Source organism: Abrus precatorius, unplaced genomic scaffold, assembly GCF_003935025.1.
Source record: "Abrus precatorius isolate BTA unplaced genomic scaffold, Abrus_2018 Scaffold3, whole genome shotgun sequence".
Classification (NCBI taxonomy): Eukaryota; Viridiplantae; Streptophyta; class Magnoliopsida; order Fabales; family Fabaceae; genus Abrus; species Abrus precatorius.
In genome coordinates, this window is record NW_020874373.1 from 1,249,587 (window position 1) to 1,277,082 (window position 27,496).

Sequence of the window (27,496 nt, forward strand, 5' to 3'; positions counted from 1 at the left end):
ACATCTTTTAGCTGGCATAGCAATTTTGTTTTGGTGCATTTTATAGGTGGCAAAAGGAGCCAGCTAATGATATAATGGGTAAAGGATGAAAATTATCATTCTGCTTGTTCTGTTGTCATTCACGAGTGCTAGCCACTACGCTGAACATACTAAACCATATAGTGCGACCTAACGCAAATGTTTGCATCCGTAGCCTCGCAACCTAAATTGCTGATTAGTTATAATTCTGAAACTTTTTAAAAAAATTTAATTTTGAAAGTGATTTATATATAACTTGCAGCATTAAATTTTTGGAATGTGTTAAACTCTCTTTTGGAAGTGATTTATGAAGGACAAAAGAATGTACCTAAAATAAGTCGATGTTATAAGTTACAAAGTTCCCTTTCTCATTTATTTCCTCATTCAACTTCACCGAGACAAAGCCCATCTTCAATAAGGAGTTGGCAACTTGCCATTACCAAACTAAATAGTTCAGACCACAACCAAATGGATCATATAATGCCGGAGCCCGAGATTCTCGTCACAGCCGCAAAAATATGATCCAGTTATATTCAACTCTATTTATCTTTTCCTTTTATTTTATACAGAAGAAAAAAACAGTTGAATTCTTCATATACCTACAATGGCAAACGATGCAAAGTCTACACAATCTTAGTCATCTGCAAAAGCTATGAAGAGATCAGAATATTGGAAGTAACTAATACTGACTAGTTTTCAAGTTGTTTAATACTTGCACATTGCCAAACAAGGAGACTTTGAAGACAACCTTGCGGCTGCTTTGCGTGAGCTAAACCGTTTTAGACGACAGAATGATATTATCTATGGCCACATCACAAACTATACCCAGTAATCTCTCCTTTGTTTCTTATTAAACTTAGGAGTGTTATAAATCAATTTGATCCAATTTAAAAAGTAAAAATTCAAAATAAACTAACTGAATTTTTCAAAAAACTAAAAACATTTCAGGTAATCACGTGGCTGTGACTCTAATTCGTGAACAAGAACAAGAAGGCGAATATTAACAAAAACTAAAATTGCTGATTTCTATAATAATTGATATAAAAATTACATCAATTTTATAAATGTAAAAAATTTTACATTAGCAATCCACTAAAATTATAAATATAATATAAATATTATAAATATATATTAAAAATATAATACATTGTATTTACATGTAATTTTGTTTATAAAAATTTATGCTAATAATATTATTTTTATTTTTTAAATTTTTGTTAATTGGTTAATTTTATAAAATTCAGCAATTTTAATTCTTAATTACTAGTTAAATAAGAGGTCAAATGACAAATTCTTTAAAACTAAGTCAATAAGAAAGTATCAAAACTTGAATTTTATAAGAGTATAAAAATTAAAAATAAATAAGTTTAAAAAAAATAAATAAGATAAAATAATATTTAAACATTACATGCATGACACGGATTCGCCTTACAAAGAAACCAAACCAGAGTCACCTTTCCTTGATCATTAAAAACAGTGATAGTGAAACACTTTCTGTTCTGATCTGAAGCTTAAAACCGCAAGAGAAAGTGACTTTTAGATAAGAGTCACCTTTTCTTTCTCTCTCATACGCATTAATCTCTGAAATGGTTTATCTCTGTGGCAAGAAAATGGAAGGACTTGATGGTTTGAATACTTTAGAGTGCCTCAGAGGGAGGTTACTAGCAGAGAGACAGGCTTCAAAGGTAGCAAAAGAGGAAGCAGAATCAATGGGCAACAAGGTAATTTTCATACATTGCTAGCTAGCTTCAATCATGAATAATTGTTTTGTCCATCCATGTGAGAATTTAGATTATCACTGTAAAAAAAGAAAATGGCATTACTGTTCTGTTTTCTGAAGCCTTTTAAATTTTTTTCACAAGATGTTAGCAACATAGTTGCACTCTTTTAAACACATTTTTCATTATACTTCTTGGGAAAGGTCAATTTTTTAAATAATTAAAATAACTTTAAAAGAGTAATCAATTTATGAGGTAAGAATTCTAACATTTTAAAAAATGACTATCATATAAAGTGTGTTGAAGAATATGTTTAAACGAATATGTTCAAGCATTTCTCCATGAGCTTTATTATAGGATTCCTGAAATTGAAAAAAGAAAAAACGGGGGTGGTTTACTTTACAGTTTGTTGAGCTAGAAAACAAGCTAAGAGAAGAGATCAAACTAGGAGACAAAGCCCAAAGAAAACTTCAACTTTTAAAGAGGAAGTTTCAATCTTTCAACATGTCCTTCCCATCAGGGCAATCTTATTCGTCCGAAAAATGTGGACTTTTTTGTGGATCATCCTCGTGTTGTACACCTTCCAGACATTTAGAAGCAAATGAAACAACTCTTCATACAATGAATCCAGCTTTCCTAGAAAATGCTGTGCCACAACCATAATGTTGAAGAAGAATATGTACTCATTCAGACCAACAATAGTTCATTCACTACTAAAGAGTGGGGGGTTATCAGTTACATGATGCTCCAACTAAGAGCTCAGAGAATTTGATAAATGATAAAAACAGGTGTGAGGTGTCCAATTTGAACTTGTAGCTAGAGTCATTGCATTTGATAAAAAAACTCTGGTCTTTTAATTTAATTTATTGGATTTCATTTGGCATTTGGCAATATGTCAGGCTTTCATGTTCAACCTCAAAATCATTGCCAAAAGGCTATAACTCTCATGGTACTGATGATTACAACTCAAATCCAAGCCCAATTCATGTTTTCCCTGAAAATATGTGATAATCCAAATCCCAGATACAATATTACATTTGAACATGCGGAGACATTATATTAGATGAATAATTTATATCTTTCAATATAATTTCTTTGTGATGGCTCCCAATGTTGAATTTGGTATAGGTTTATGGTTTAAGCTCAAAATTATCGTAACACAGCCATTATTTGTTGCGACTTTTCTGGCAAACATAACAGGCCACTTGTAATAATACTGCTAACTTGGAAAAAATCAAAAACAATGCTGTCACAAATGTGCATATCTATATCCATGGGTGATAAGCGATCGAGTTTACCGGGATCAACTTTACAATGTAACTTTTACACTGGATAGAGGGTATTATGATAAATATTACAATAAAAAATTTTGTGTATATAAATCTCCAAACCTTTCCCTTGTACATTTTGCATGGGTTGAGTTGCAACTAACGCTATTTCTATGTACAAGTTTGCAAACATTAAACCAAACATCAAAACTTATTTAACAAGCATACGCCTTTACGTACCTTTATTATTGGTGCGGGTCATTAGTATTTTTTTTCTATCTAAAAACACAATTTTTTTTTTACTAAAAACAATTCTGTTCGAATAGGATCATTGTTAATACAACTGCATCTATTAGGTTTTGAACTCAAAACTATGTTCCTTAATCGATTTGGTTCAGATTAAAATTAATTCTTTTTTAAAAAATTAATTTAATTTAATTCACTAGATATGTCAAGTAGACATAATAGAATGAATATCAGATTTGGACAGTAATTTGTTTGACTTCTACTGTCTTTTTCTAGTTTTTTTTATTAAAAAATAACTATACATCATAAATTTATACTATATTTTAAAAATATCTGTAGTATAAAATTATTAAATTAGTGACTTATGTATTATACATATATATATATAAATAATTTAATAATTAATACATTTAAAATAAGTTTTTATTTTTTATAATTAAAATAAAAAATATTAATAATAAATTTTTATAAAATGGACCGAAAGAATTAATATACTAGTCTTAGAAGCGTAGAAAACGAAGGAAGCATTATGACTTGCTTCGTAAAGACTGGAAAGTGACCTGTGACATTGTAACATGCGCTCTAATAATTATCTAAGAGATGTACTATTATTAATAATTGTGTTGCTACAAATCAAGATCCTCTAGGGTCTTAAAACTGAACTGGTCCTTTGCACTGCTACCCATTCTATTATTTTGGCTCGGTTTCAAGGTAGCTTTCAGATGGTGACAGGTAATATCTGCTTGGCAACTTCTATGGCATCCCACTGGGATTTTGTTTAGAAATGAAGAGTATGATCTTATGTGTCTGTTGTTTCAGCCAATTTGCATCTTCTTTGTCCTTTTAATCTGTACTAGACTGGACTTTGGTGCATATGTCTTGTACTCTTATTTGTAATAATATAATCTCTATTCTTACATAATAAAGGGTGGATAATCAATGGCTTGAATTTGATTTTTAATACTTTATCATGACATAAATTATTTTCAAGACTTGAGATCTTCTACGTTTATGGAAGATACTGGATATTCACTCAAATCTCAATTGTGTGCAAATCTCAATACTGTTCTTTTAAAAGAATAAACTTCCATATAATTAATTTTCTCAAATTCTTCATGGATTTTAAAGTTGATCCATTTGGATCATTCTGAAAAATATTATGACAAGATTAAAACGCAAATAATAACTTGTTCAAGAATATCAAAAAAGTATGAGAAGGAGTATATTTTCATAAATTCACAAGGTTTGAGAGACTGTTTGTTTTATAATTGAAAAAAATATCATGTTATTAAAAAATACATGTTCTGATAAAAATATATGCTTTAAATTAATGGATGTGTATCTCATTCAAATTCAATGATTTAAAATTAAATTTATTTAATTTTGAACAACATAGACACCGAGTTACAGATATTGATGACATTTCATTTTATTTAATACAGTCGCCCTTTCTGACATGCTATCAGAAAAGAAAAGTTTATTTATTCTCAAGAGGAATTGTGCATGTAAGGCTTGAAAGATCAAGAACCACATGTTTCTCTATCATATCCTTAACGAATTTTGTTATATTTTTGCTTTAAATTTTTCTATTTATCTTAATGAAAAATTAACATAAAAGATTGGCTTTTATACATGCTAGCTATCATCTTTAAAGTATCTCTCTAAATAAATGTTCAATAATAAATTCATTTTAAAAAAAATAATTCAACATTGACACGAGTATGATAGAAATGTTCAAGGATGAGTACATGTAACTATCATTATTAATTACATTTGGATATATGTTTAACATTTTTCCATATCGAGTGAGGTTGAGCTGATGAGGCCCACCTTTCTAGACTGACTATTCATTGAAAATCTTTTATAACTAAATATGATCTATCATGCGGTCTTGTTTTCTAATCATTCCCTGATGAGTTTACATCCAATTTATTATAGGTGGAACCCATACATAACATCATCCAATTTGCCAATATCCATAACCACAATATATAAATGGATAAATCCGTTTTGAAATCGCTTTTATTTCTTTAAACTATGGCTAGCAAACTAATACACGTTCATCAAATAATGAGACCACCACAAGTTTATATTGTTGACAAAGGAATAAGAAAAGCAAGTTAGTCTTTATTGTATACAGAGAGTGCATGCATGATTTCAATTTCCAAGGTGTCTTCATGCGCGTACCATATATTTTTATGTATGGCAACAGCTAAAGTATCCTCGTGACACTTACCTATCAAAACTTTCAAAGCTTATTAGACTAAGACATGTATACAAGTAGGTGAGGTTCATCAAAATGGGCTTACTCTCTTTGTAGTACAATCTAAATTTTATTATAACAGAAAAAGAAAAGAAAGAAAAAAATGCAGATTCATTATATTGTTAGTCGGTGACACGAATGTCTGGCTGATCCGTGTGGAATTGACTATACAGGAGAAATTGGGTGAATAAATTTGGTATTACATTGGTAGATATTTGACATGACATGGCTCTTACTATGCTCCATTTTCTCTTTTTGGATAAATTTGTTAGGTAAAAGAAAACGTGAACGATGCTTTTTACTTAAAAATCTAGTTAACCGTCCACAAACAGTTTTGTCCACAAAATCAGTTAGGCAAGTAGTGTTAAAGGACCACTGTCAAACATATTTTACTCAGATTGTATAACTTCATCATATATTTACCCTCATCTAGATTTTATATTTTTCTTAAAATATAGACCTATAGGAAAACAAAGTGATTTAACAGGAATCTAGAAAGAACTATTACAGTTGAATTCTTGAGTAAAACAAAGTGATTTAACAGAAATCTGGAGAGAACTATTACAGTTGAATGATCAAGTGCATGAACCCATTATGGTGAAAGGGTCAAAAAAAATTGTGGGTCATAATTAAACCAGGAAAAGGATTATGTTTACCCAGAAAAATGGAAAGTGGTAGTAGACAAGCAAAGTTACCTAATACTGAGGATTATTGCTTTTAAATGTGATGGAACTCAAATCTCAACCATGCAAACCTTGGAAACCCACATGGCCACAAAACATTAAAATCACATGGGGACAAATGAAAGGACAAGAATTACAATGTCAGAATTTGTAGTTTAAATCTCTTTTCATTTCCTGATCTTAGATCTAGTCTCAGTACTCTGAAGATCTTCTGTCAAAAAGATCCAAAACCCTTCTCTTATCCGTTGCTCCCTTTTATCACTCAAATCTTAGACCAACTCTGCCAAATTGAGTCCATATGTGCTTTTACAGCTAAGTCTGTTACTGGAATATGGCACACCTCAATGGTCTAAATGCATTCCACAAAGGTTCAAGGTACATAGAACCAGCATGTCTCAGTATTCTCTGAACTTGCATGAAAGCTACTTGGTTTCTCATCCCAAGGTACATTTCTCAGTTAGTTCAGCCCATACCAGTTTGGATTTTAGCTCAGACTTGTTCATATCTGATGATGTCAGCTTCTCCTGTGTATATAACTTGAGTAAATGAGATCGTCTGAAGCATAAGCATCTAAAAAACCTTGATCTTATTTCAATCACTTCAAGCTTGATCTTTAATTACTTTAAAGGTTGCCATATAAACTATGGTTAGATCCTGCTGGAGACCAACTGTAGTGGGTGATGATGATGTGAATGGGAGAGTTGAGGGGTTGCTTTGGTACAAGGATTTGGGGAACCATCTTTATGGGGAATTTTCAATGGCTGTTATTCAAGCTAATAGTTCATTGGAGGATCGTAGCCAACTTGAATCTGGACCCTTGAGTTCTGACTATTTTGGTCCTCAAGGGACCTATGTAGGTGTATATGATGGTCATGGTGGCACTGCGGCCTCTCAGTTCGTCAGTGACAATCTTTTCAGCAATTTCAAGAGTATGCTCTCAACTTTATTGTAAAATATAAAAAATATATTTCTTAGAAGTATAGTTCTCTCTGTGTTGCTCTCAACTTTTGCTAGCTCATTTTTAAACATTGTTCTCAATTGAATCTTGATCTCGCATACTTGGACCATAGTTGAAAACTAACAAAATTTAGTACCTATATTTTACAGTCAGAACTGAATTGTAAAAGACTAAAAGTGGAACTAAATAAAAATATAGTTGTTTAAAAAACTTCATAACAAGAGAAATCTTGTGTCATTTATTCTATTGTGGTGGTACCTGCTAAATCATTTTTGTGTGAACCAGGTTTTGCAGCTGAACATCAAGGCATCTCAGAAAATGTTATCCGAAGGGCTTTTGCAGCAACAGAAGAGGATTTTCTCTCTGTTGTGAAGAAACAGTGGCTAAGCAAGCCACAGATTGCATCCACGGGTACATGTTGCTTGGCGGGGATAATTTGCAATGGCATGCTATATATTGCTAATGCAGGAGACTCAAGGGCAGTGTTGGGGAGAGCAGAGAGGGCTACAAGGGAAACATCAGCTATTCAATTATCTGCAGAACACAACGTAAACATCCTAACAGAGAGAGATGAACTTCGGTCAAAGCACCCTTATGATTCACAAATCGTGGTTAAGAAACACAATGTTTGGCGTGTGAAAGGCATCATACAGGTAGAAATTTGAAAGGTTCATAGAAATTATTGTTAGTATGATTTAGAAATAATTTCTTTTTTCAAACTTAAATGATGAAAAAGAAAACATGATTATTTCTCTAAAATTAATCGTTACCAAGCACATGTAAGATTCTAGAGCCAAACCCTTTGAAGCAAAAAGACCAACCAATAGAGCAGAAGTAATTTCTTGTACATAACAAAGAACTATTTATGACTCCAATTCCAAGTTAACAGATTTAGCCTTTGTAGGTTTCACGATCCATAGGTGATGCATATCTGAAGAAAGGCGAGTTTAACAAGGAGCCTCTACCATTGAAGTTTAGACTACCGGAACCATTCTTCAAGCCAATTCTTAGTTATGAACCATCAATATCAATGCATAAACTGCATCCTGACGATCAATTTATCATCTTTGCTTCTGATGGTTTATGGGACCAACTCAGCAACCAAGAGGCCGTCAATATAGTCAGCAACAACCCACGGAATGTAAGGTTCCTTTGTGTCCATTGAAGGATGTTCAGTTATTTTATTATGCACTGTCTGTTCTGACAATTGGTGTAACAGGGAATTGCTAGGAGGCTTGTCAAAGCTGCACTTCGAGAAGCGGCTAGAAAGAGAGAAATGAGATTCTCTGACCTCCAAAAGATTGAACAAGGAGTGAGGAGACACTTCCACGATGATATTACTGTTATTGTTGTATTTCTAAATCCTAAACTCATTGATAATAGCTCCCTCTTGGGTTCTCCTCTTTCAATCAAAGGAGGTGGACCTGCCATTTCTTAGGGCCAACAATTATGGGCTTCCATTCATACTTTGTTTACAGAATTATTGTATAAAGCAGATAGGCAGATGACATAATATCACACTTCCACAACACCAGCAATGCATCATTTCCATTTCCCCAAAGCGGACTCTGATTATGGTTCAAGTTTTAAGATTATTATGGAATGAATAACTCTTTTCGAAAGAGATTAAAACAAGAGGCAAAGCCACACAGGTTCTTCCCCAACCCCACCACCCCACAAAAAAATAGTCATTAGTAGTATGACATTATGCTGTCATAGCTTAATTTACCAAAAGAGCAATAATTTAAAAAAATGAGCAATTATCACTAACCAAGCAAGTTTATATAATGTTCCACGACCTCTCTCCTGAGTTCTTTTTCCGCTTAGGATCTGGTTAGCTAGAAAATGTATTTTTTTTGTGTAATTTTTAATTGGATTTCTACGACAATGAATCTAGCGCCAGGTTGCTCAAGCTCAAGCAAAGATGCATAATAGCTAAGCTCAGTAATTTCTATGTATATTAGTCCGTGTGGGCATTGCAGGTGCTGATGTCTTTTAATTGTCATGTATTATTGTCCCTCGCCTTGAAGACGAAGTGCGCCCCGCCCCCACAAAAAAAAAAAAAAAAGTTTTATCGAAAATATTGTTGCTTTTTCTAAGTGTATTGTAACGTGTGCTTTTTTCAAGGTAAAAAGGTAGGCTGTTTTAAAAGTAGAGTAGGCCAATCAACTATCACTGATTGAGACGATGTCCAGCATTTGAAGTTAATTGACTTTTTTTTTACTTGTTATTGCATATCCATTATTCACTGACCAGTAACTTTTCCTTGTATTATAAACTATAAATATAGCATAAGAAAATTATTAGTAGAACAATTAGAAAGAGAGATAAACAGAAAAACTCCCATCCTACAAAATAAATCGAAACTCATAAAAACCAATCACCAAACATGTGGAAAACATTTCATAACCCCTCCGAATATAATACCAATCAAACATTTAATTAGCCAATAGTTTTAAACGTTTATTATGAAATTGGCATTAATAAACGCTATCCTGGTCATTACCATAGCCCATCAGGCCTATCCGTCGTTTAACGCCCCGTCTCCTTACAGGTTTGGAGGCTCGACCGGGAATTGGAAGGAAATTCCCAGGTTATACTTAAGAACTTGTAAACTTCATAATATCCCTTATTTTGGCTAGTGGTCCTCTTCCATGGCTATGTTAGAGAAAAATTAAATGTAACTGTATTTACTCAAAGCAGGGGAAAATATTATTTTGCATAAACTGGGCTGGTCATTTCTAAAAATGAATCGCATGAAGTCCTTGCATAAAACTAGCTAGGCAAAATATTTTAACCCGAGAAACAGAATATATCCACATTCTACAAACTTTGGTCCAAACAGAAGCAAAAAAATAAATTACAAGATAATAAAGCAAAGAAGTACAGAGTTCGCCCTCCACATCCAGTCCTACAAATGTACAATCCTAAATTTTGGCAACTAAGTAAACTGCCAAACATCTTCAAAGGGTTCACTTATCTTAAGGCGACAGCAAAGATAATAAAAATTGGAAGCTACAGCCTTGGAAATAAACCGAGTTTTAAATCCGACTTGAAAACATTTACAGAATTCAGCCACACCACTTGACTTTTCATTTGAAACATTCAGCTTACCATTATTCACCCATAATATTTCATCAGTGCCAAAAGATAGTACCAGGAACTTGAGCTTCAACATCCTTGCTGATCCAGTAAAGTCGTGCAACAGCAATACACTAAACGTGATACATTTCAAAAAGCACCAAAACGCAGTCTATTGATTCAGTTTTCAAGAAACATGCTTCTCATCCATGCGATGTGCTTTAATATCTACTTTAAAATAAAACCTAAACACGATAGAACTCTGAAAGTGGCAATGAGGTTAAACGTAGGTTATGAAATGAGAAATTAGATCTATAGCATCTCAAACCCACACCATATCAATGAGAATTTAGATGTATAACCATTGGAAAAGCAAAATAGAAAAGTGAACCAACATAATTGATATTGATGACAACGAAATGATGCTAGTTCTACCTCCAACCCCCCCCCCCCCAGCCCAAAAATTGTTAAGCATTAAGCAGAAACAAGTTCATTCTATATGCAGCTATTCTATTTGAACGCCTATTTCCTCATTTAATCATCACTCCTCAAAGACAAATTATGCAACAAAACCTATCCTAACATTAACAGATTCTGGATCAGCAAGATGTTGGATCAACAAAACCAAATTGATATTACCTTTTAGCACAATGATAAGGGCATTTCCAAAGCAGTAGATTAGAGACAGTGTGTTGGTGAATTGCAGTGATAAGGATGAAAGAAATTGATAAAAACCATTGTTCCAGCATACCTTAGTTCATTGTTCTTTTTTAGGCTGTAGATTCCAAAATTCAAATCTTTGCTTTTAAGGTAAGTACCCTATGAAGATGGCCGTTAATTACCCCAAAGGTGTCACCTATTAAGCCAACAATAGAAAAATAAAAGCAAGCTTCTTCAGACCAGTTGAATCTTTTCCATCATTGAGAGCAAGGGAACAGTAAACCATGAAATATAGATGCATCTGGAGATTAATATGACGAAAAGTAGAATCGGTATGGAGGCCACTCTGCAAATCTTGAACTGCTAAAAACTAAAACTGCAGAAAAATTTAAGGAAAAAAAAAAAAGCTTACAAAACAAAGAGAAAATAAAATCACAAATCAGACCCAAATTTAAGGCATACAACATAGCAAAGCAAAAGGATAACAGGCTATTGACTTACAAAAACTTTCCTACAGCTAAAGATGCAGCTGTCATTCAGGTCCCTCCTCCAGCTTTGCCTGCAATAGCTGCCTTCTTGTTTGAAACAGAACAGTCAACACAAAACTATGATGATGGATTATAAAGTGACCAAATGACCAAATTCTGAAGGGTCTTACCGGCTCAAGCTTTCCCTCGCCATTGACTTGAGATAGAGAAGTTGGTGATGGATTAGAAAACCTGGAAACAGAGAACAGAAAGACCTAATAAGACATCGTGTCCATGCATGCTTGACTCTTATAAACAACAGGAAAAAGGGTGTACATGAAATGGGAGGAAAAAACTATGACACTCACTCACCTGAGAGCTCTTGCTTTCCTTTTATCTTCTTCTAAAGGATCGGTTTTGGAAACGGGTGCAAACCTAGCAAGCCGAGCCTTCTTCTTTGCTTCCTCATCTGAAGCTGTAGATGGACTAGGCATCCCAAACCTGTGAAGGAGGATCAGTAAAAGCGTTCTCCTCAATTCCCAGTGAAAAATAAATAAAAATGATTCAGAGTTAATATCAGAAAAAGTGAAAACCTCTCAGCCCTAGCCTTTCTCTTTAGCTCCTCCGATTTTGATGACTCTGATCCCTGAGATGCGGACCCAGTGCCAAACCTGCAAGTGAAGAAAATGCGCAGTCAAGACAAACATAAAACAATAACATGGATGATTTAATGCATCTTAGAAACTAGAAAGATCGAACCCTAAAAATTGAAATCGAAAAGATTATAATAAAACCTTTCAGCTCGTGAATTACGCTTCTCTTTCTCGGACAACTGAACAGAAATGCCGAATCGCTCGGCGCGGCGCATCTTCTTTTGAACATCGGAAAGAGGAGCGTCGTTGCCGGCATCAGAGGGAATGGTCTTGGAGTCGGCGGCGTCGGCGTCGTTGACGGTGGGGATTGGATCTGCCAGAGGGTCGGGTTTAGGGTCGGTGGGGTCTAGGGTTTTGTTAGGGTTTTCCTGTGGTGGGTTGTTGTCGATAGGGGTTGCCATTGGGAGTGGAAGATCGAATCGAAGAAGAGAGAAACACTGCGTGAGCGTAAGCGACCAAAATGAAATTGGATGACTCGCAACTCTTGAGCTTCTTTTTCCCTTCCCTATATACACTCTGTACTTAACTCCTTTTCTAAACTCTATATTACTCCCAATTTATCATTACATATACATTTAACGTTTTAATTTTAATTTTATTTGAGGCTAAGGGTGGGATGTGGGCTACTGGGCCTCATGGCCTGGCCTGGAGTAGTCAGTCAGCATACAGGGGTTTCATGTTAACAAAAAAAAAAAAATACACCCCATTAAAATAATTATAGATATTTTTAATATTCTTTACGATAATTAAAAAAATTATTATTTTTTATTTTTTCAAATTTAGTTCAAAATTTTAATTCTGAAAACATGCTTAAACTTGGCTTCTGAAAATTAAATTTAAAAAGCTTATATAAAAAATGCTTCTAAAATTTAATTATGGAAATATACATAAAAATGGTTAATTTCAGAAGTTTATTTTGAAAATTAATTTTAAGAAGGGTAAAACGTTAATTCTCAAATTTTATTTTTAAAAGTGGAAAATCTTAATTCTATAAATTTATTACAAAAAGTAATTAATAATTTTCAAAATTAATTTCTAAAAATGTAAAAATTTAAATTTGAAATTAATTTATAAAAGTGTGAAATTTTAATTCTAGAAAATTATTTCTAAAAGCATTAAATTCTAATTTTGGAAACTTTTTTGAAAAAGATTAATAATTTTTCTTAATGTGTGAAAATATAATTTCAAAAAATTATTTTAAAAAATGTAGAATCCTAATTTCATAAACTTATTTTCCAAAAAATATTAACGTTGATAGATTGACAAATGTTGATGAAAACGTCATTTTCAAAGATAAATCAAGTTAAAGAGTGAAGAGAATGAACAAAATGTGATAGAGACGAATAGTGAGGTTCTAAAAAAAAACTATTTTGAAATTTAAAACAATAATAAGTTTTGTGTAACATCTTCTCTTTTTCTTATTTCTGTCTATTAACTCTTAGGGTAAAATAAACAATTGTTTAAGAAATTATCCTATGAGGATGATTGTTTTATGTACGAGTGTGCATTGATGATTATTAGGATGCTATGTTTATTTGTTTGGATTTATTTCAAGGCAATTTTATTGTTTTGGATTGGTTTGGAAATCTGCTATGCTCTCTGTGAAAAAAATTTGCAGTGTAACAAACTCAAGACTGTTCGTACCCACTAAAATTATTTAATTATTGGAAATTTTTCATAATTCAAAAATGTATCTATAAAATTATTTTAAAGATAATTTTTAATTTTTTATATTATTTTCACTAATATCATAAATTAGTGTAATGTAAGATTTTGCTAGTAGTAATATCTATGGAACAAGGATAGTTGAGTTTTGAAATCTCAAAAATATTTATTATTATTATTATTATTGTTACAAAGATTTTAACTTTTAAAATTAAAATAAGAGTTGGGAGTAAAAATACTTTTTTGTGACATAACTAGTCATTGTGGATGTAACCAATAGTTACTGTTTTACATGACAAATTATCATGTTGATTACATTTTTTTAAATAAGTCTTTTAATTTTGACCTTGATTTAAATTGATGAGAGATAATCTTAACCTTGGTTATTTTCTATTTCTCTATAAATGAATAAAATTGCAAAAAAATAAAAAAAAATAAAAAAAATCACACCTTTCACTTTTATTGGTTGTGCAAATACTCTCTCTTCCTTTAAAAGTTTTCTTTTTTCTTCTTTTCATCTTGGCCTAATTAATCATTCTCTCTCACACCTCCACTTTTGCTCTTCTTCAATTTTTTTCCTTTTTCTTCACCACTTCTCAATTTCTATTTTGGATATGTTCTTGGCTGTTCATTTTGGTGTATGGGAGCTCGATTAAAGTTGTTCTCATTCTCCCTCTCCTTATAAAGAAAAGGTGAAAAACTACAAGAAGTATAAAGGAAGAGTGTTCTTCATTTGTTAGTTGTTTTGGTTAGCAATAAAATTATTGCTAAGGGACTTCTAATAGGTGATTTAGGACATAATGATGTCCATGTTTGAGACTATTTTTTGACTTTATTTTTGTCATATTTATCATATATACATGGTTGGACTTGTGTTGAAAAATGTTGTATTTTGTGGGAAAAAGTCTTACCCATACTTGTGCTTATAAAACTATGATGAGATGTCATTCACATGGCTATATATTAGCATTGTTCTTCTATGAATTTTTAGCTAAAACATAGGTTGGTTATAAAGAAAATAAATGTTTGTTATGTATTAGCATTGAGCTTCTATGTATTAATGGCTAAAATATTGGTTGTAAGAAAGAAAATGGATGTTTATTATATGGAGTCTTAAGAAAAAAAGTATGTGTCTAAGCTCAATAAAATGTGTTTGATGGCTAAAATGGCATGAATCATGTTGAAATGATGTGTATTGAATTAAATGTTTGTTAAAATGATCACTATTATAAATATTAAGGTGTACGAGTTGACACACAAAAAGCATGGAACATAGAAAAGAAGAAAAAAGAACAAAAATATGATTTGAACTTAAAGTGATTGTTTAAGATGGTTGATACTTAGTAAAAATTATAATTTTTGGTAAAAGATAATAATAAGGTAAAAATATGTGAGTGAGGAAAAAATGTTAATAATTCTTTATTATTTATATAAATATGAATGAGAGATTTTGTTACATGTTCAATAGAGAAAATATAAATGAATTAAGTTCTTATAAATTTTTTAATAAATCTAATAACTTATTATATAGAAAAAAAACAACTCTGTAAAATCCCAATTAGGATACTTAGAATAATTATGATTAAGACAAACTATGGAACTTTGAGACTAAGATTAATCAAGAATAAATAACCCACAAGACAATTTAACGGAAAAATTGATGATAAAAAAAATTGAAAAGATAAGACTTATGCGATGTGATGAGAGTTGTATATGTTGATGAGCGTTATGTGATAAAACTTCATTATGACAAGTGGTGGCAATCAAACTATGATAGATTCGATGATGTTCGCTTGACTCTTCTACTGAAAATTGTAATAAGTGCTTATGAGTCCTTTGTATTATATGATAAACAAGTAAAGTAAAATAAACAATTTGATTAGAACATGCATTATGTGGACGGGGTTAAAGAAGCTACATTTTGGTATATCTGTAAGATGTCAAATGTTCTGGTCATAGAAATGAACCTTCAAAATAGTTGTAAGAGTGTCACTCTAATGGCACATAATAACATCTTAAAGCTGGCTAATCACTTGCAAACCTATGCTATTTTGACTGGAATAAACATTACTATGATCGTGACAAATTCTTAATATTTTTTATACAAAAAATTAATGTTTTGGCTATGGAATGGAGTCAAGCCTAATTTTAACCTTGGGTCATGAGTAATTTGACTCAAATCGAGTGGAGAGGCCAAAACTCTCTCAATGCCTATTTTATCATTTACAATACTCCATCTGAAGACCTTGCTTTAGGTGAACAATGAACCAAGATCCTAGCCACTTAAGACTTGTGGCCTTCTATTCTACTTTGCAACAGAATGATAAATACATGTCTTGTTCATCTTCCTATGCCTCAATGCATTGCAAGTGACTAAAGGACCTTACGGGCTCAATGTTTCCAGCCCCATTAACTTGGGACAAAAAATGTTGACGATGGATTTTAAAACTCGAGAACAGAGAGCAGAAAGACCAGGTAAGATACTCTGCATACCCAATTCTCTTAAGTAGTAGGAAACAGCCAAATATAATGGGAGAAACAAATTATGATGTGCACTGACTTGATGCTCTTGCTTTCCTAACGAATTAGGATATCCACTTACCAGAATGCTTTTGCTTTCCTTTTTATCATCCACCACTGGACCAGTCATGGAAACCAGTGCAAGTGTGGGTAAGCTGGGCTTTCTTTGCCTCCTCATGGCAGCTGTAGATGGACTTGGTATTGATCCTCTCTCCATACTTGTTCAACTATCAGTTCAGTTTTGAAAATTGAAAACATTGCTCAAGAACTGTATGTCCTGTTTACTCTTATATATTTCCTTATTTTATATCAGTTTATTGATACAGTCGGGGGCTATCTTGCAAGTGTTTCAGTCCGCACAGACATGTCAGAAGCCAAAAGAAAATTTTAAAAATTAAAAGGCAGCAAATTAGCGCACTATTGCAGGCTGGGAAGCATATTTGATATGGTAGGCAACAGGATGCAGACTTCATATGTGATACACCTCAGAATTATGCCTATTTCATTTGGGGCAAAACCAGCCCAATCCCATCATCTTCAACTCCTGAATCCTCATGGAATCTTTTTTTCCAATAGTATATTCACAACTTGCAATGATGCGTCACAGAAAGGCAGATCTATTTTAGCATCTAAAGGACTAAAACCAAAGGTTCACTAGAAATTAAATATTGACATCCAATTATCAAAAGAAAAAAAAATTAATGTTACAAAATATAGCCTAACAGAGAACTAAGAGCAAAATGTAAAAATACCAGAGAACCTACCATCATATCATACAGAGTACAACCTAAAATCTAGTATTCCATTTTTACAAGCAAATTCGAAGCATCAGCTGCTCCATACTTCATCCAGTCCTTGGCACATACAAGGGCCTCCACTGTCTCTGGTCTCAAGGAACTTCGATACTGATCCATCTCTTTGCTTTTCTTATCAAATACAGAGTCAGAAGGGACAGTAGAAACTGGAATGGATAATATGTCCCTGGCCATCTTGGAAAGAGTAGGGTACTTGAGTTTGTTTAGCTTCCACCAACCTAATACATCAAAATCTGGGACGCGTGGCAACAATGATTCTTCCAGATACTGGTCCAATTCAGATTTGTTTTGTTGGCTAGTAGTTTCCATGATGTAGACATCAAAATCTGTGAGACCACTATCTGCCAACGTAGCTCCTCCTGGGGATCCGTCCACCTTCATGTTTCCTTCTTCGGCATAAGCTGGAGTCAGTGGCAGGGGAAGGGCTACATACTCATGAAACAGCTCATGAATTCCATCATCAACAATCTTGATATACATATGAGCATCCTCACCATAGATTTTTGTGAAACTGAATTCGACAAGCTTCATCTTGAATCGAGGGTCCATAACAACAGCAACCACCAAAACCAGACTACATTCTCTCCAGTACTTATCAATCTTCTCTTGCATAGGTTTAGTGAAGTTGCTAATGAAAGGATCCTCGTTCATCACAGCGCGAGCTAGATCTAACTGCAATTTCCAAACTTCATGAAAGAAGGTAATAGCAGTGGGACGAGTTGTTGTGATAAGAATGTTTGCTGCATCAAAAAGGGGCTTCAAGTAAGTACAGAGGGTTTCAACAAGCTTCCAATCTTGAATAGATGGAGCTCCCATGTAATCAGGATCACAAGTGTCCAAACAAGAAAACACTTCCTTTAGTTCAGAAGCTGCAACTAGCATTTGATATGTTGTATTCCATTTGGTTTGGTCATCAATAAAAAGGCTCCTTTCACTGGGGACCTGAAGTTGCTGCTTAAGCTCCAGGAATTTTTCCTCGTGTGATTCTGAAGTCTTCACATACTTTACACTTTCCCGGATTTTATTGACTATGCCTTGTGCTGAGCTCAACAAATCATTTGCAACAATGCTTAAGGTATGGGCAATGCAATTTCCAATTAGTAACTGCCCATTGAGGAGAAGTGGATTCTTCACAGAGAGTAAAGGTCTGAGATTTTCAAGGGCAACTTCAGTCAGTGCCTGATTACAAGTGATAGAAAACAGCCTGCCCTCCAAATTCCAATCAGAAAGGCAGACAGCTACAGCATGGCCGATAGCAGAGTCAGAATCAGGGTATGGTTCCATCACAACATTGAGAATTCTCCTCTGCAACTTCCAATCATTATCAACAAAATGTCCTGTAATAAACACATAACCTACAGATTGACTTGAGGTCCAGATATCCAGTGCCAGACAAACACGCCCTGATAATCCCTCAAAGTACTTCATAAGGTTTTGTTTTTCCATCAAATATGTTGCAACACAGTCTCCTTGAATGGTGTTAAATGTGACCATACTGAACTGGGGCTGCAGATTCTGGACAAATGCGACAAATCCTGGATGCTCAACCATGTGAAGGGGGTAATCATGCATAATGATCATCCTAGCAATCTCCTGGCGACAACGATCTTGATCAAAAATTATATAAGGAGTGCTAGGGGATCTATACCGTCTCTTTGGTGTATAGCTAACACTGCCAGCACCATTTCCCCTTGAGCGTGGAGTATATGGAGTTGATTGATTCGGATCTCGATTATGCAGAAGGGCTGGACACGCTCCCTTGGCAATGTGCCTTTTAAGGTGGCTGGTACCAGCAACTTTTGAACCAGTACTATAGGCAAAACTTTGCTTGCATTGCTTGCAGCATGCCCTTCTACATCCAGCACTGACTGTTTCTATGGTAAAGTGTTCCCAGACTATAGACTTCTTTTTCCTCCTCTTAATTGGCTGCGTTTCTGGGATATGTTCCACATTGTTAAGTGGAGTTTCAACACTCACAATCTCATATCTAGGAAGGGTGTTACTGCTGACTTTCTCATAGTGAGCTTGAGAATTGATTAGCTGATTGGGGTGCTCGGGTTCACCATTTGTCAGCTCATAGTGAGTCAACATTTGGGAGTTGGCTAGCTGATCATGTGACAATGTTTCAGAGTTAGTTAGCTGATTGTTGGCCAGTTCCTCAGAATGTTCCACATGATTGTTCGGAAATGTATCATATTCAGGCAAATGATTAGGGGGTACTGGTTTGATGTCTGTGAGATGACTGTCTGCCAGTGGTTCACAACTAACTGGGGGTTCAGAATTTGGCAGCGATTCAGGTTGAGGCAGCTGATCTTCAGGAATCATATGGAAATTAGTGAACTGATTATTATCAGGAAAAGTTTTCAGATGGGAGAGATGACTGTTGGGATCTGTTGTGGAACTGACCAACGCATTTCCGGGCAGAGTTTCAGATATGACCACATTGTTGCTGATCTGGGCTTCGCCCATGACAGTCTCATTGATGGGTTGTGTGTTAGACAAGCTTACCTCACTGCTGGGTTGTATGTCAGACAAGGCTACCTCATTGCAAGGCTGTGTATCAGAGATGACTGCCTCATTGCTAAGCTGCGTATCAGACATGACAGCCTCACTGCTGGGATGTGGGGCAGAGATGAACTCCTCATTGCTGGGTTTTGTTTCAGACATAACCGCTTCATTACTTTGCTGAGTTTCAGACATAACTACTTCATTGCTTTGATGAGTTTTAGACAAAATTGCTTCATCATCACAATGTGTTTTAGATACAACCAACTCGTCACTGTGCTGTGTTTCACATTCAATCACCTCATTGCCGTGCTGGGTTTCACATACAGCCATCTCATTGCTGTGCAGAGTTTCGCACACAACCATCTCATCACTGTGCTGTGTTTCAGATACAACCACCACGTTGCCACATTGTGTTTCAGATACAACCACATCATTACCAGTCTGAATTTCAGAAGTAACCACAGCGTTGTTTGGAAGTGCCTCAGAATTGATCGCCTGGTTGCTAGGTGGTGCCTCAGGAGTAGGGTTCTTATCAAGAGTAATTTCAGAACTAAGAAGCTTGTCATCAGGCAGTGCTTCAGAGTTGACTGACAAATGGTCAGGCATTGCCTCTGAATCAACAGTTTGATTGCTGTGTGGAGCCCCAGCAGAGTCCAACTGGCTGTTAGGTAGCGATTCCGAATTCTCTAGTTCATTGTACGAAGATTTTTTGTTGTCGTCCAACTCATTTATATCACTACTAGTAACCAGTGTTTCAGATCCAGGAAGTCCTTCGTCAGGCTTTGTTTTGGGATTGGAGAGATCCGTGTCAGCCTGAGACTTGGAATTTTCCACACTACTGTTAGCCAAAGTTTCAGAATTTGCTAGGTCATTGGTAGGTTGAGAATCAATACTGGTTGACTCATTTTTTATGTCAGGGGTCACCACCAATTTGTCTTCTACAAGGGTCACTATCTTGTCAGTACTGATTAACTCGTTTTTGACATCAGGGGTCACCACCACTTTGTCTGCTTCAACGGTAGCCATCTTGTCTTATATATATCTTCCAAGTTTAGCCACAACAAACAGTTTAATTAGAAGCAGGAAACATTTTCTGCATAAGGATATAATAGAGCACCATAGATATGAAGATAAATGATATCGCTAGAGCATGAGGCATTGTGTTACCCCTCCCACGAAAAAAAATACAGGATTAATGAACATAAACAAGTAAACATTCATTGCATCTGTCCGCATGAATAACTGAAACATGGAAAGTCAAATTTGATGATTGTGAATCGAGACAAAAGGAAAGGAATTAAAAACTTAGAGTAAACAAATAATGCAAAATCATAAAAGGACTGTGAAAGTAGCAAAAATATTTATTGAAATAAAGGTATTCATTTAAGCAGCACACAATTCAAGTGTAAAAGTAAAGTGAGCACTAAATTTGCATCGGTTGAAATTCGAAGGAGACATTCATATCTTTATCAACTTGTCATGCATAACACGGAATTTATCCTAAGGTGTGAACCCACTCTAACACATAGCAAAAAGGGGAAAGAAATTTCGTACATCTTATCCTTAGTAGTGAAAATAATCGTTGCCATGTCTATACAACCATATTTCAATACACAAAACACAATACGAGCAACTCAAATCCAAAGTGAACAATAATCCCATGCATGCAGACACAATGCGCATCCGCACTGCAAATTATTGACTCGAATTGCTTATGCCCGTTAAGTCTATCACGCAAAGTCACAAAGGTTGAACATATTGGATTGGATGAAAGCCTAGAATACACCACTCTCAGCGAACCTGGGCCCACAGTTGGGCCAGGTCAGCCCAGTTCAATCGCAATAGGAAATTTTAATAATAATATGAACCGAATAACCCAAGGTCCATATCAAATCAGATTCTCTACCAAGCAAAATCCAGCACCCATGATCAAGTATAAAATCTCAAGCTTGAAAAAAAAAGTATAAAATCTGAAGCCTGATATACCAGATCTTTCAGGGAATTAACACAAAAAACTATACATCAAACATTAAATTATTTATTAAAAAAAAATCCAGTTATCGAACTAATTCAGCCCAGATTAAGCATCAAATGGAAGACCCACTAAATCATATCATGATTTCGAGAAATCAAAGCTTGGAGTGAAAATTTAATTAAGAGAAACACGAGTAATTAGTGCTTGGACATTCATGGAAAACAAAGAGTGCAAGTAAAATAGGCTTGGGATGAAGGAAATTTTGAATTGGAGAAATAAAAAAGTTAGGGCATCGGAATCTACCAGCTATGTGACGGTGAACACGGATCGGCAGAGTGCCGCTCCGAGCTTCGGAGCTGACCGGAGTGAGATCTTGTGTGTGGCAAAAGGAGAGAGTGAGTGAGTGATTGGGCTTCGGAACCAACCCGAGAAGCTAATTGGACCTTGCTCGTCTCTGAGGTGCCCCTCTTGAATGGCTCGGCTTGGTTCGGAGATAGGGTTCTCAAATGAATTAAAAATATTTTTGGATTTTGAATTTGGACTTTGGTCCATTATTTTTATTATTTATTTAATTTATTGGTTTTTTGTGTTTTTCTTTCCCATGTTTTTGTTATGAAAATTCTTTGTGCTATGTTTCCAAATGGTCACATAGCCCACGCCTTAATGGTGTATTATTGGTAATCGAGTGAGGGGTCCCTAATTCTGTTTCGTTTCTTTTATTTTAGGAAATTTGGCCCAATAACACATGTCACGTTTTCTTATGTTCTTATTTTTCTATACTCATTCAACTTGATTTGACAAAAATGTATATATTATTCAATTTGATCTAATTGAACCACTCTCTCTGCCTGTAATTTGATCCAACTACTTCCTCTGACTATAATTGCATCCTTGTTCTTTAGTCTTTATCCTTATTTCTTTTCAAATTATAAAACTATTTTTTAATAAAAGTACAAGTTTTTATATAAGTATATGATTCAGATTAATTTTAACTATATCTTATAATTTAAAAATATTTAAAAATCAATTCTATCAAATTCTAAATTAAACAGTGCTTTGAATTAATTGAAAAATTTTAAACAAGGAGTACCAAAATTATTTTACATAAACATAATTGTGTCTCTTTGTTTTTAATAATTTAAACATTTGATATATATTTTAATTTTATCAGTATAAATAGTTTTGTTAATTAAAGTTTAAATTTAAACCTTAAAATTATATTATTTGAATAAAAATTACACCAGACAATTTTAATTTATTGAAAATCATAAATACGCATAAACATGCACAAGTTTGTGCGTTTAATAAAATTATCTTTAAACTATTAAATATGATTAAAATGTCTATATAAATTAATTTAAATTAAAATATGTATTTTTGTTATAAAATATGAAATTAGTTTTAACTTTAAAATAAATAGAGAAAAAAAACCAAACAAACAAATGTGAATAAAGAGTTTTCATTTTTTTTTTCATTTTAATGAGTTATGTTTTTATATAATGTATTACTATAATTATTTAATAATTTGTAAAATTTATTAAATAAAAAATAAATACGTTTTATATTTAAAGTTATAAAATATTGAATATATTTAAATAAATATTTAAAAATGTCAAACGTATAAAAGGAGTTACAATATGTTACCAATTGCTTTAAAAACTTCTAAAAGTAGCTTTTATATATATATAATATTACTTGATAAAAATTATTAGTTATTCCAAAATTATTGTGAATGTAATTCTCAAATTTAGAATTTTTTTGTTGATATTGTTATATCTTCATTATTTCAGACTTTTATTTATCATTTTATTTTATAATTTGATTCTTAAATAAATGTTTTATAGTTCCACATTAAAATAAAGATTTAAAATTAAAATTTTATTATTTAAACATTAAATAATTAAAATATTATTTAATATATAACTATATATTTCTATATTACTTTTATTATTATTATTATTATTATTATTATTATTATTATTACGTATAAACATATAAAAAATAATCAGAAGAAAAAATAACAACAAAAAAAACTGCTAAATTAACCCCAGATGAAATTTATTACACAACTGCTAAATTATTTTTTATATATTAATTTGAATAAATAATTAAGAAAAATTGTCAAAAAGCCAATTCGTTGCTTAAGTCAAATAAATATACAAATGTCTTCCATGCAACTTACCCCAACGCATTCATGACATCAAACCACCTTTGCATAGCCATTGGAGTCTCAAATTTCGAATGTAATGCTTAGTGCCGCCCCAACACTATGCAAAGCAATTGTTTCGTCACTGCTTGCGATTTCAAACTTAACAGTTTAAAATCATGTCCTATATATTCAGAATCCTACATTCTTTATTTGCAAAATATATATACATATACTACTAATCATTTTTCTAGAAAAAAAGAAATATATTAATGGCAAATCCTTAAGATATATTTCTTTGCATGTTCTAAACAACTTTCATGCATTAGTGTTTTATTAATTGGTCATTTCATCTTTTCTAAGTTTGTGTCCCTTGCCAATTTAGGAGTGTGCTTGAAGTTCGACCTCCTGCATTAACTTCCATCTCCGAACCACTTTCTTTTTTTGATGGAACCACGAGGTGACATTCATCAATCAACTCAATTTTAATTTTTTTTTTCCATTAATCAAATATATGATTTAACTTTCGTAGTATGGTAATTTAATGAGTGTAATTATGATTGTCTTTTTAGGTTGTACATTTGCTACATATGCCCTTATGCACAGCGTGCATGGATAGCTAGGAACTGTAAGGCTGTTTTTGTATCTATGGCCCCTCTTTCAGCTTTCAAGTTCTTCTGATATAAAGTCTTGTTCTTCATAGAAATTTCAATGAAAGGTTTGTCCCTTTTGCCTATTAGTGATATTGATGTGTGATTGTGAACCATAGGGACTGCAAGACAAGATCAAATTGGTTCCTATTGACCTTAAAAATAGGCCTTCTTGGTATAAGGAGAAAGTTTACCGTCCAAATAAGGTAGATAAGTGTGATCGACACAACTGAAGAAAACTATTTGATTTGCTTGAAAGATCATCACACATTCTTTTATATTATAGGTACCATCCTTGGAGCACAATGGCAAGGTTTTGGGAGAAAGTCTTGATTTGATCAGATATATAGATGCCAACTTTGAAGGGCCTGCTCTATTTCCCAGGGTGAGAAGAATTGTGCATTTGATTTCATTATTTACTATCCCTTTGCCTATAGTATGTGTTTATTTTTTCAGTGAAGTAATGCTTATTGGAGATTTTCCAGGATCCTACCAAGAGAGAATACGGTGGGCTGGTGATCTCCCATGTTAATACATTCACCGGTGGCATATACTCTTCACTCAAAGGAGATACTGTTCAACAAACCAGTAGGATCTAAATTTTCTAAATCAAAGAGAAAATATTGATAATTGAACTAGATGGTGTGAAAAATAATTAATTTGATTCAGGTGATGCTTTTGATTACGTGGAGAATGCCCTTGGCAAATTTGATGATGGACCATTCTTCCTGGGCCAATTTAGTTTGGTAAGTTGAAATTGTCATCAGTCTTGAAATTTTGTTAACTTGGCCACTAAGAGAAATGATATTCATTATATTTGGCTGGAAAGTTTTGTGGAATTCAGACCAATCTGTTATCTAGCTATATATATAGTAGGAAAGAGAAATAATCAGATCATGATGCAATAAAAAAAAATTATAGTATATAAACAAAAATGCATGATATTTTTTCCCCAACATTCTGATGATTTATAAACTGCATGTAATTATCATCAGGTGGATATTGCCTATGTTTCGTCTCTTGAAAGGTTCCAAATTATTTTCTCTGAAATTTTTAAGCACGACATCACGGAAGGAAGGCCCAATCTTGCCAAATGGATTGAGGTACATAATTGTGTGCAATCTTTCTAACTCTCTGTTTTGAAAGAAAAAAATAATAATTTGAAACATTGCATTCGTTTCTTAAATGATTTGATCGTAATCTTCAATATAAGCCGCTTTGCAAAGGGAAATGGAATGATCCATTTAGATACCGATTCCAAAAAATTATACATTTTTATGTTGATTATTCTTGCAGGAGGCAAATAAGATTGATGGTTATAAGCAGACAAAAGTTGACAGGGATGAATATTTAGAAGCCTTCAAGAAAAAAATTTTGGTAAAATAAACATCATCCACTGTTATAGTTCATTTTGTTTGAAAATTTGTGATTGCTGTCTTGACAGGCTTGTTGCTAGATTGCTGACAGTTGGCTTAACAGTGAAAGTGAGGTGCTGCAATCATGATGTTTAAGACATAGTCAATGAATATATTTATTTACCTTCATGTAATGCTTTTTTCAGTTTAAGAATGGTGTTTTCTATCTGCTTGTGTTGCAGTTACTTACTTTGATTTCTCAATAATGTTTTTGTACGGAACCACCCTATTGTAGAGTCCCGAAATCTAATGTGTTTAAAATGCAATTGGTAATCCGATGTTATGTTTTTATTAATTGGCGAATTTTTCAAATGAGTTGGAAAATATATTTCACTTATTGTACCGTTAAGGTATGTTTCATGTTATTGGTGCGGAATTTTTTTTAAATATAAAAATTTAAAAATATATATACAAAAATATGATATTTTGAAAAAAATATGGAGATATAAAATTTAAAAATTATCAATAATAATTTTTTAAAAATTATAAAAAATAAAAATTGTTATTAAGGATTTTAAAAAAATATAGTTAAAAATTGTGATACGGACATTTTCAAAAAAATCTAATATTCTATTATTTTTTTAAAACATTATTAATATTTTTTTCTTACGCCACACAAGAAAATATAAAATTCATAATTCAAAAATGACACCTTGTATTTATATTTCCCGAAAGAATAATTATATTTCACACCAAGAGGGTGAAGAGATAAATAAATAAATAATGAATGTGAATAAATAAAATGTAAAACTATGAGAGTTGTTGTAAAAATTACGTAAAATGACTTTTTTTTTAATCATAAAACTTTTGCTATTTGGAGATTCATATAGTACTTCAGTATCCTATTTAAAAATTGACTTTGATGTGTCATTTTTTTTTATTATTATAAAAGCTATATTTTTTATTATCCTAATCAAGGAAACAAACATATAAAAAAAAAGTAATATCTCGTTGGACATATATTGGTGCTAGACAATGTTTAAACACTTTACATACTCTTATATGCATTTTATAATTCTTTAAATTTTAATATTAGTATAAATGAAAATTATAACGATTAAATAAATTATAATATTTTAGTATATTTACAATAAATCAAGTTTATTTTTGAATTATCAATTCTCTCTTTTAATTAAAAATCCGTGTTTTATGTTAATTTAATTCATTGTAATATTATATCATTTTTTATAATTTTAAATTTTATTATAACTTTATGTGTGTTTAGAATATTCACATTATGGTTCAGTCCCTCAAATTGACATATTTAACTCTCTTTTTTTATTAAATAGATTCGGAGGAGGGGAAAGGAGGTTTTAAAGCGGATTAAAAAGTAGCGGAATAAGTTGATCTGTTTAGTCAAATATTTTAAAATATATATAATTTAAATTTTTCTCATGCCTCTTATTTTATATATTTAAATTGATAATATTAAAAATTAAATTTTAATATTAATAAAATTTAGATTTGTTTAAGTTAAAATTTAATTATATATTATTTTTTATTATATTTGTTGTTCTTTAAATGGTATATCTCCCAAGCCATCTTAAAGATAGAATAAGTTGATATTTTTAACCCAAAAAAAAAGAAAGAAAGAAAGAGCAAGTTAACCCATTATACTATCTTGTCTGTGTCATACAGTGTCTTGTGTTAGGTCATGGTGAAGAAGAGGACTTTTATTTTATCCTGTTCTAAATTAAATTAAATATTTACTATAAATTTATTGTATTATCAAAAGTCCCCCAAGAAAAAAAATTTGGTACTCACCAAAACCAAAAGTCAAACATTGG

The 27,496-nt window shown here is 32.7% G+C and overlaps 4 protein-coding genes across 8 annotated transcripts; 2 read left to right on the forward strand and 2 right to left on the reverse strand.

Annotated features, from left to right (window-relative positions):
• Window positions 1–6,127: 6,127 nt before the first annotated feature.
• On the forward strand, window positions 6,128–8,681 carry LOC113861589 (probable protein phosphatase 2C 38). Its single transcript, XM_027494510.1, has 5 exons — window positions 6,128–6,640; window positions 6,733–7,125; window positions 7,440–7,807; window positions 8,059–8,295; window positions 8,374–8,681. Exons 2-5 carry the CDS (start codon window positions 6,840–6,842, stop codon window positions 8,590–8,592), a joined length of 1,110 nt encoding a protein of 369 aa, XP_027350311.1. The 5' UTR covers window positions 6,128–6,640; window positions 6,733–6,839; the 3' UTR covers window positions 8,593–8,681.
• A 1,140-nt stretch (window positions 8,682–9,821) lies between these two features.
• LOC113861591 (protein MODIFIER OF SNC1 11) lies at window positions 9,822–12,584 on the reverse strand. Of its 5 annotated transcripts, none has more exons than XM_027494514.1 (6): window positions 12,157–12,557; window positions 11,956–12,033; window positions 11,735–11,863; window positions 11,554–11,614; window positions 11,397–11,467; window positions 9,822–11,271 (listed from the first exon to the last, which is right to left on the reverse strand). In XM_027494514.1, the coding sequence occupies exons 1-5, from the start codon at window positions 12,414–12,416 to the stop codon at window positions 11,432–11,434; spliced, it is 564 nt and encodes a 187-aa protein (XP_027350315.1). In that variant the 5' UTR covers window positions 12,417–12,557; the 3' UTR covers window positions 9,822–11,271; window positions 11,397–11,431. The 5 variants fall into 5 exon arrangements, with proteins under 5 accessions (XP_027350315.1, XP_027350317.1, XP_027350313.1 ...); XM_027494516.1 differs by having other exon boundaries at window positions 9,875–11,271; window positions 11,397–11,454; window positions 12,157–12,545; XM_027494513.1 differs by having other exon boundaries at window positions 9,914–11,271; window positions 11,397–11,470; window positions 12,157–12,545.
• A 3,441-nt stretch (window positions 12,585–16,025) lies between these two features.
• Window positions 16,026–21,972, reverse strand: LOC113861587 (zinc finger BED domain-containing protein DAYSLEEPER-like). Its single transcript, XM_027494509.1, has 2 exons — window positions 21,802–21,972; window positions 16,026–20,565 (listed from the first exon to the last, which is right to left on the reverse strand). The coding sequence occupies exon 2, from the start codon at window positions 20,547–20,549 to the stop codon at window positions 16,995–16,997; it is 3,555 nt and encodes a 1,184-aa protein (XP_027350310.1). The 5' UTR covers window positions 20,550–20,565; window positions 21,802–21,972; the 3' UTR covers window positions 16,026–16,994.
• LOC113860816 (glutathione S-transferase L3-like) lies at window positions 21,749–25,680 on the forward strand. Its single transcript, XM_027493331.1, has 9 exons — window positions 21,749–21,897; window positions 24,030–24,104; window positions 24,217–24,277; window positions 24,414–24,500; window positions 24,581–24,679; window positions 24,780–24,882; window positions 24,964–25,040; window positions 25,290–25,397; window positions 25,591–25,680. The coding sequence occupies exons 1-9, from the start codon at window positions 21,749–21,751 to the stop codon at window positions 25,678–25,680; spliced, it is 849 nt and encodes a 282-aa protein (XP_027349132.1).
• Window positions 25,681–27,496: the final 1,816 nt, after the last annotated feature.

Coding starts and splice junctions, on each gene's coding strand:
- LOC113861589 (XM_027494510.1), top strand. CDS start 6,840: ATGGTTAGATCCTGCTGGAGACCAACTGTAGTGGGTGATGATGATGTG. Junction 7,126..7,439: donor TCTTTTCAGCAATTTCAAGA/GTATGCTCTCAA, acceptor TGTGTGAACCAG/GTTTTGCAGCTGAACATCAA. Junction 8,296..8,373: donor TCAGCAACAACCCACGGAAT/GTAAGGTTCCTT, acceptor TTGGTGTAACAG/GGAATTGCTAGGAGGCTTGT.
- LOC113861591 (XM_027494512.1), bottom strand. CDS start 12,416: ATGGCAACCCCTATCGACAACAACCCACCACAGGAAAACCCTAACAAA. Junction 12,034..12,156: donor CGTAATTCACGAGCTGAAAG/GTTTTATTATAA, acceptor CTTCACTTGCAG/GTTTGGCACTGGGTCCGCAT. Junction 11,864..11,955: donor AGAAAGGCTAGGGCTGAGAG/GTTTTCACTTTT, acceptor CCTCCTTCACAG/GTTTGGGATGCCTAGTCCAT.
- LOC113861587 (XM_027494509.1), bottom strand. CDS start 20,549: ATGGCTACCGTTGAAGCAGACAAAGTGGTGGTGACCCCTGATGTCAAA.
- LOC113860816 (XM_027493331.1), top strand. CDS start 21,749: ATGAAGGAAATTTTGAATTGGAGAAATAAAAAAGTTAGGGCATCGGAA. Junction 24,278..24,413: donor GGATAGCTAGGAACTGTAAG/GCTGTTTTTGTA, acceptor TGTGAACCATAG/GGACTGCAAGACAAGATCAA. Junction 24,501..24,580: donor AAGTTTACCGTCCAAATAAG/GTAGATAAGTGT, acceptor TTTATATTATAG/GTACCATCCTTGGAGCACAA.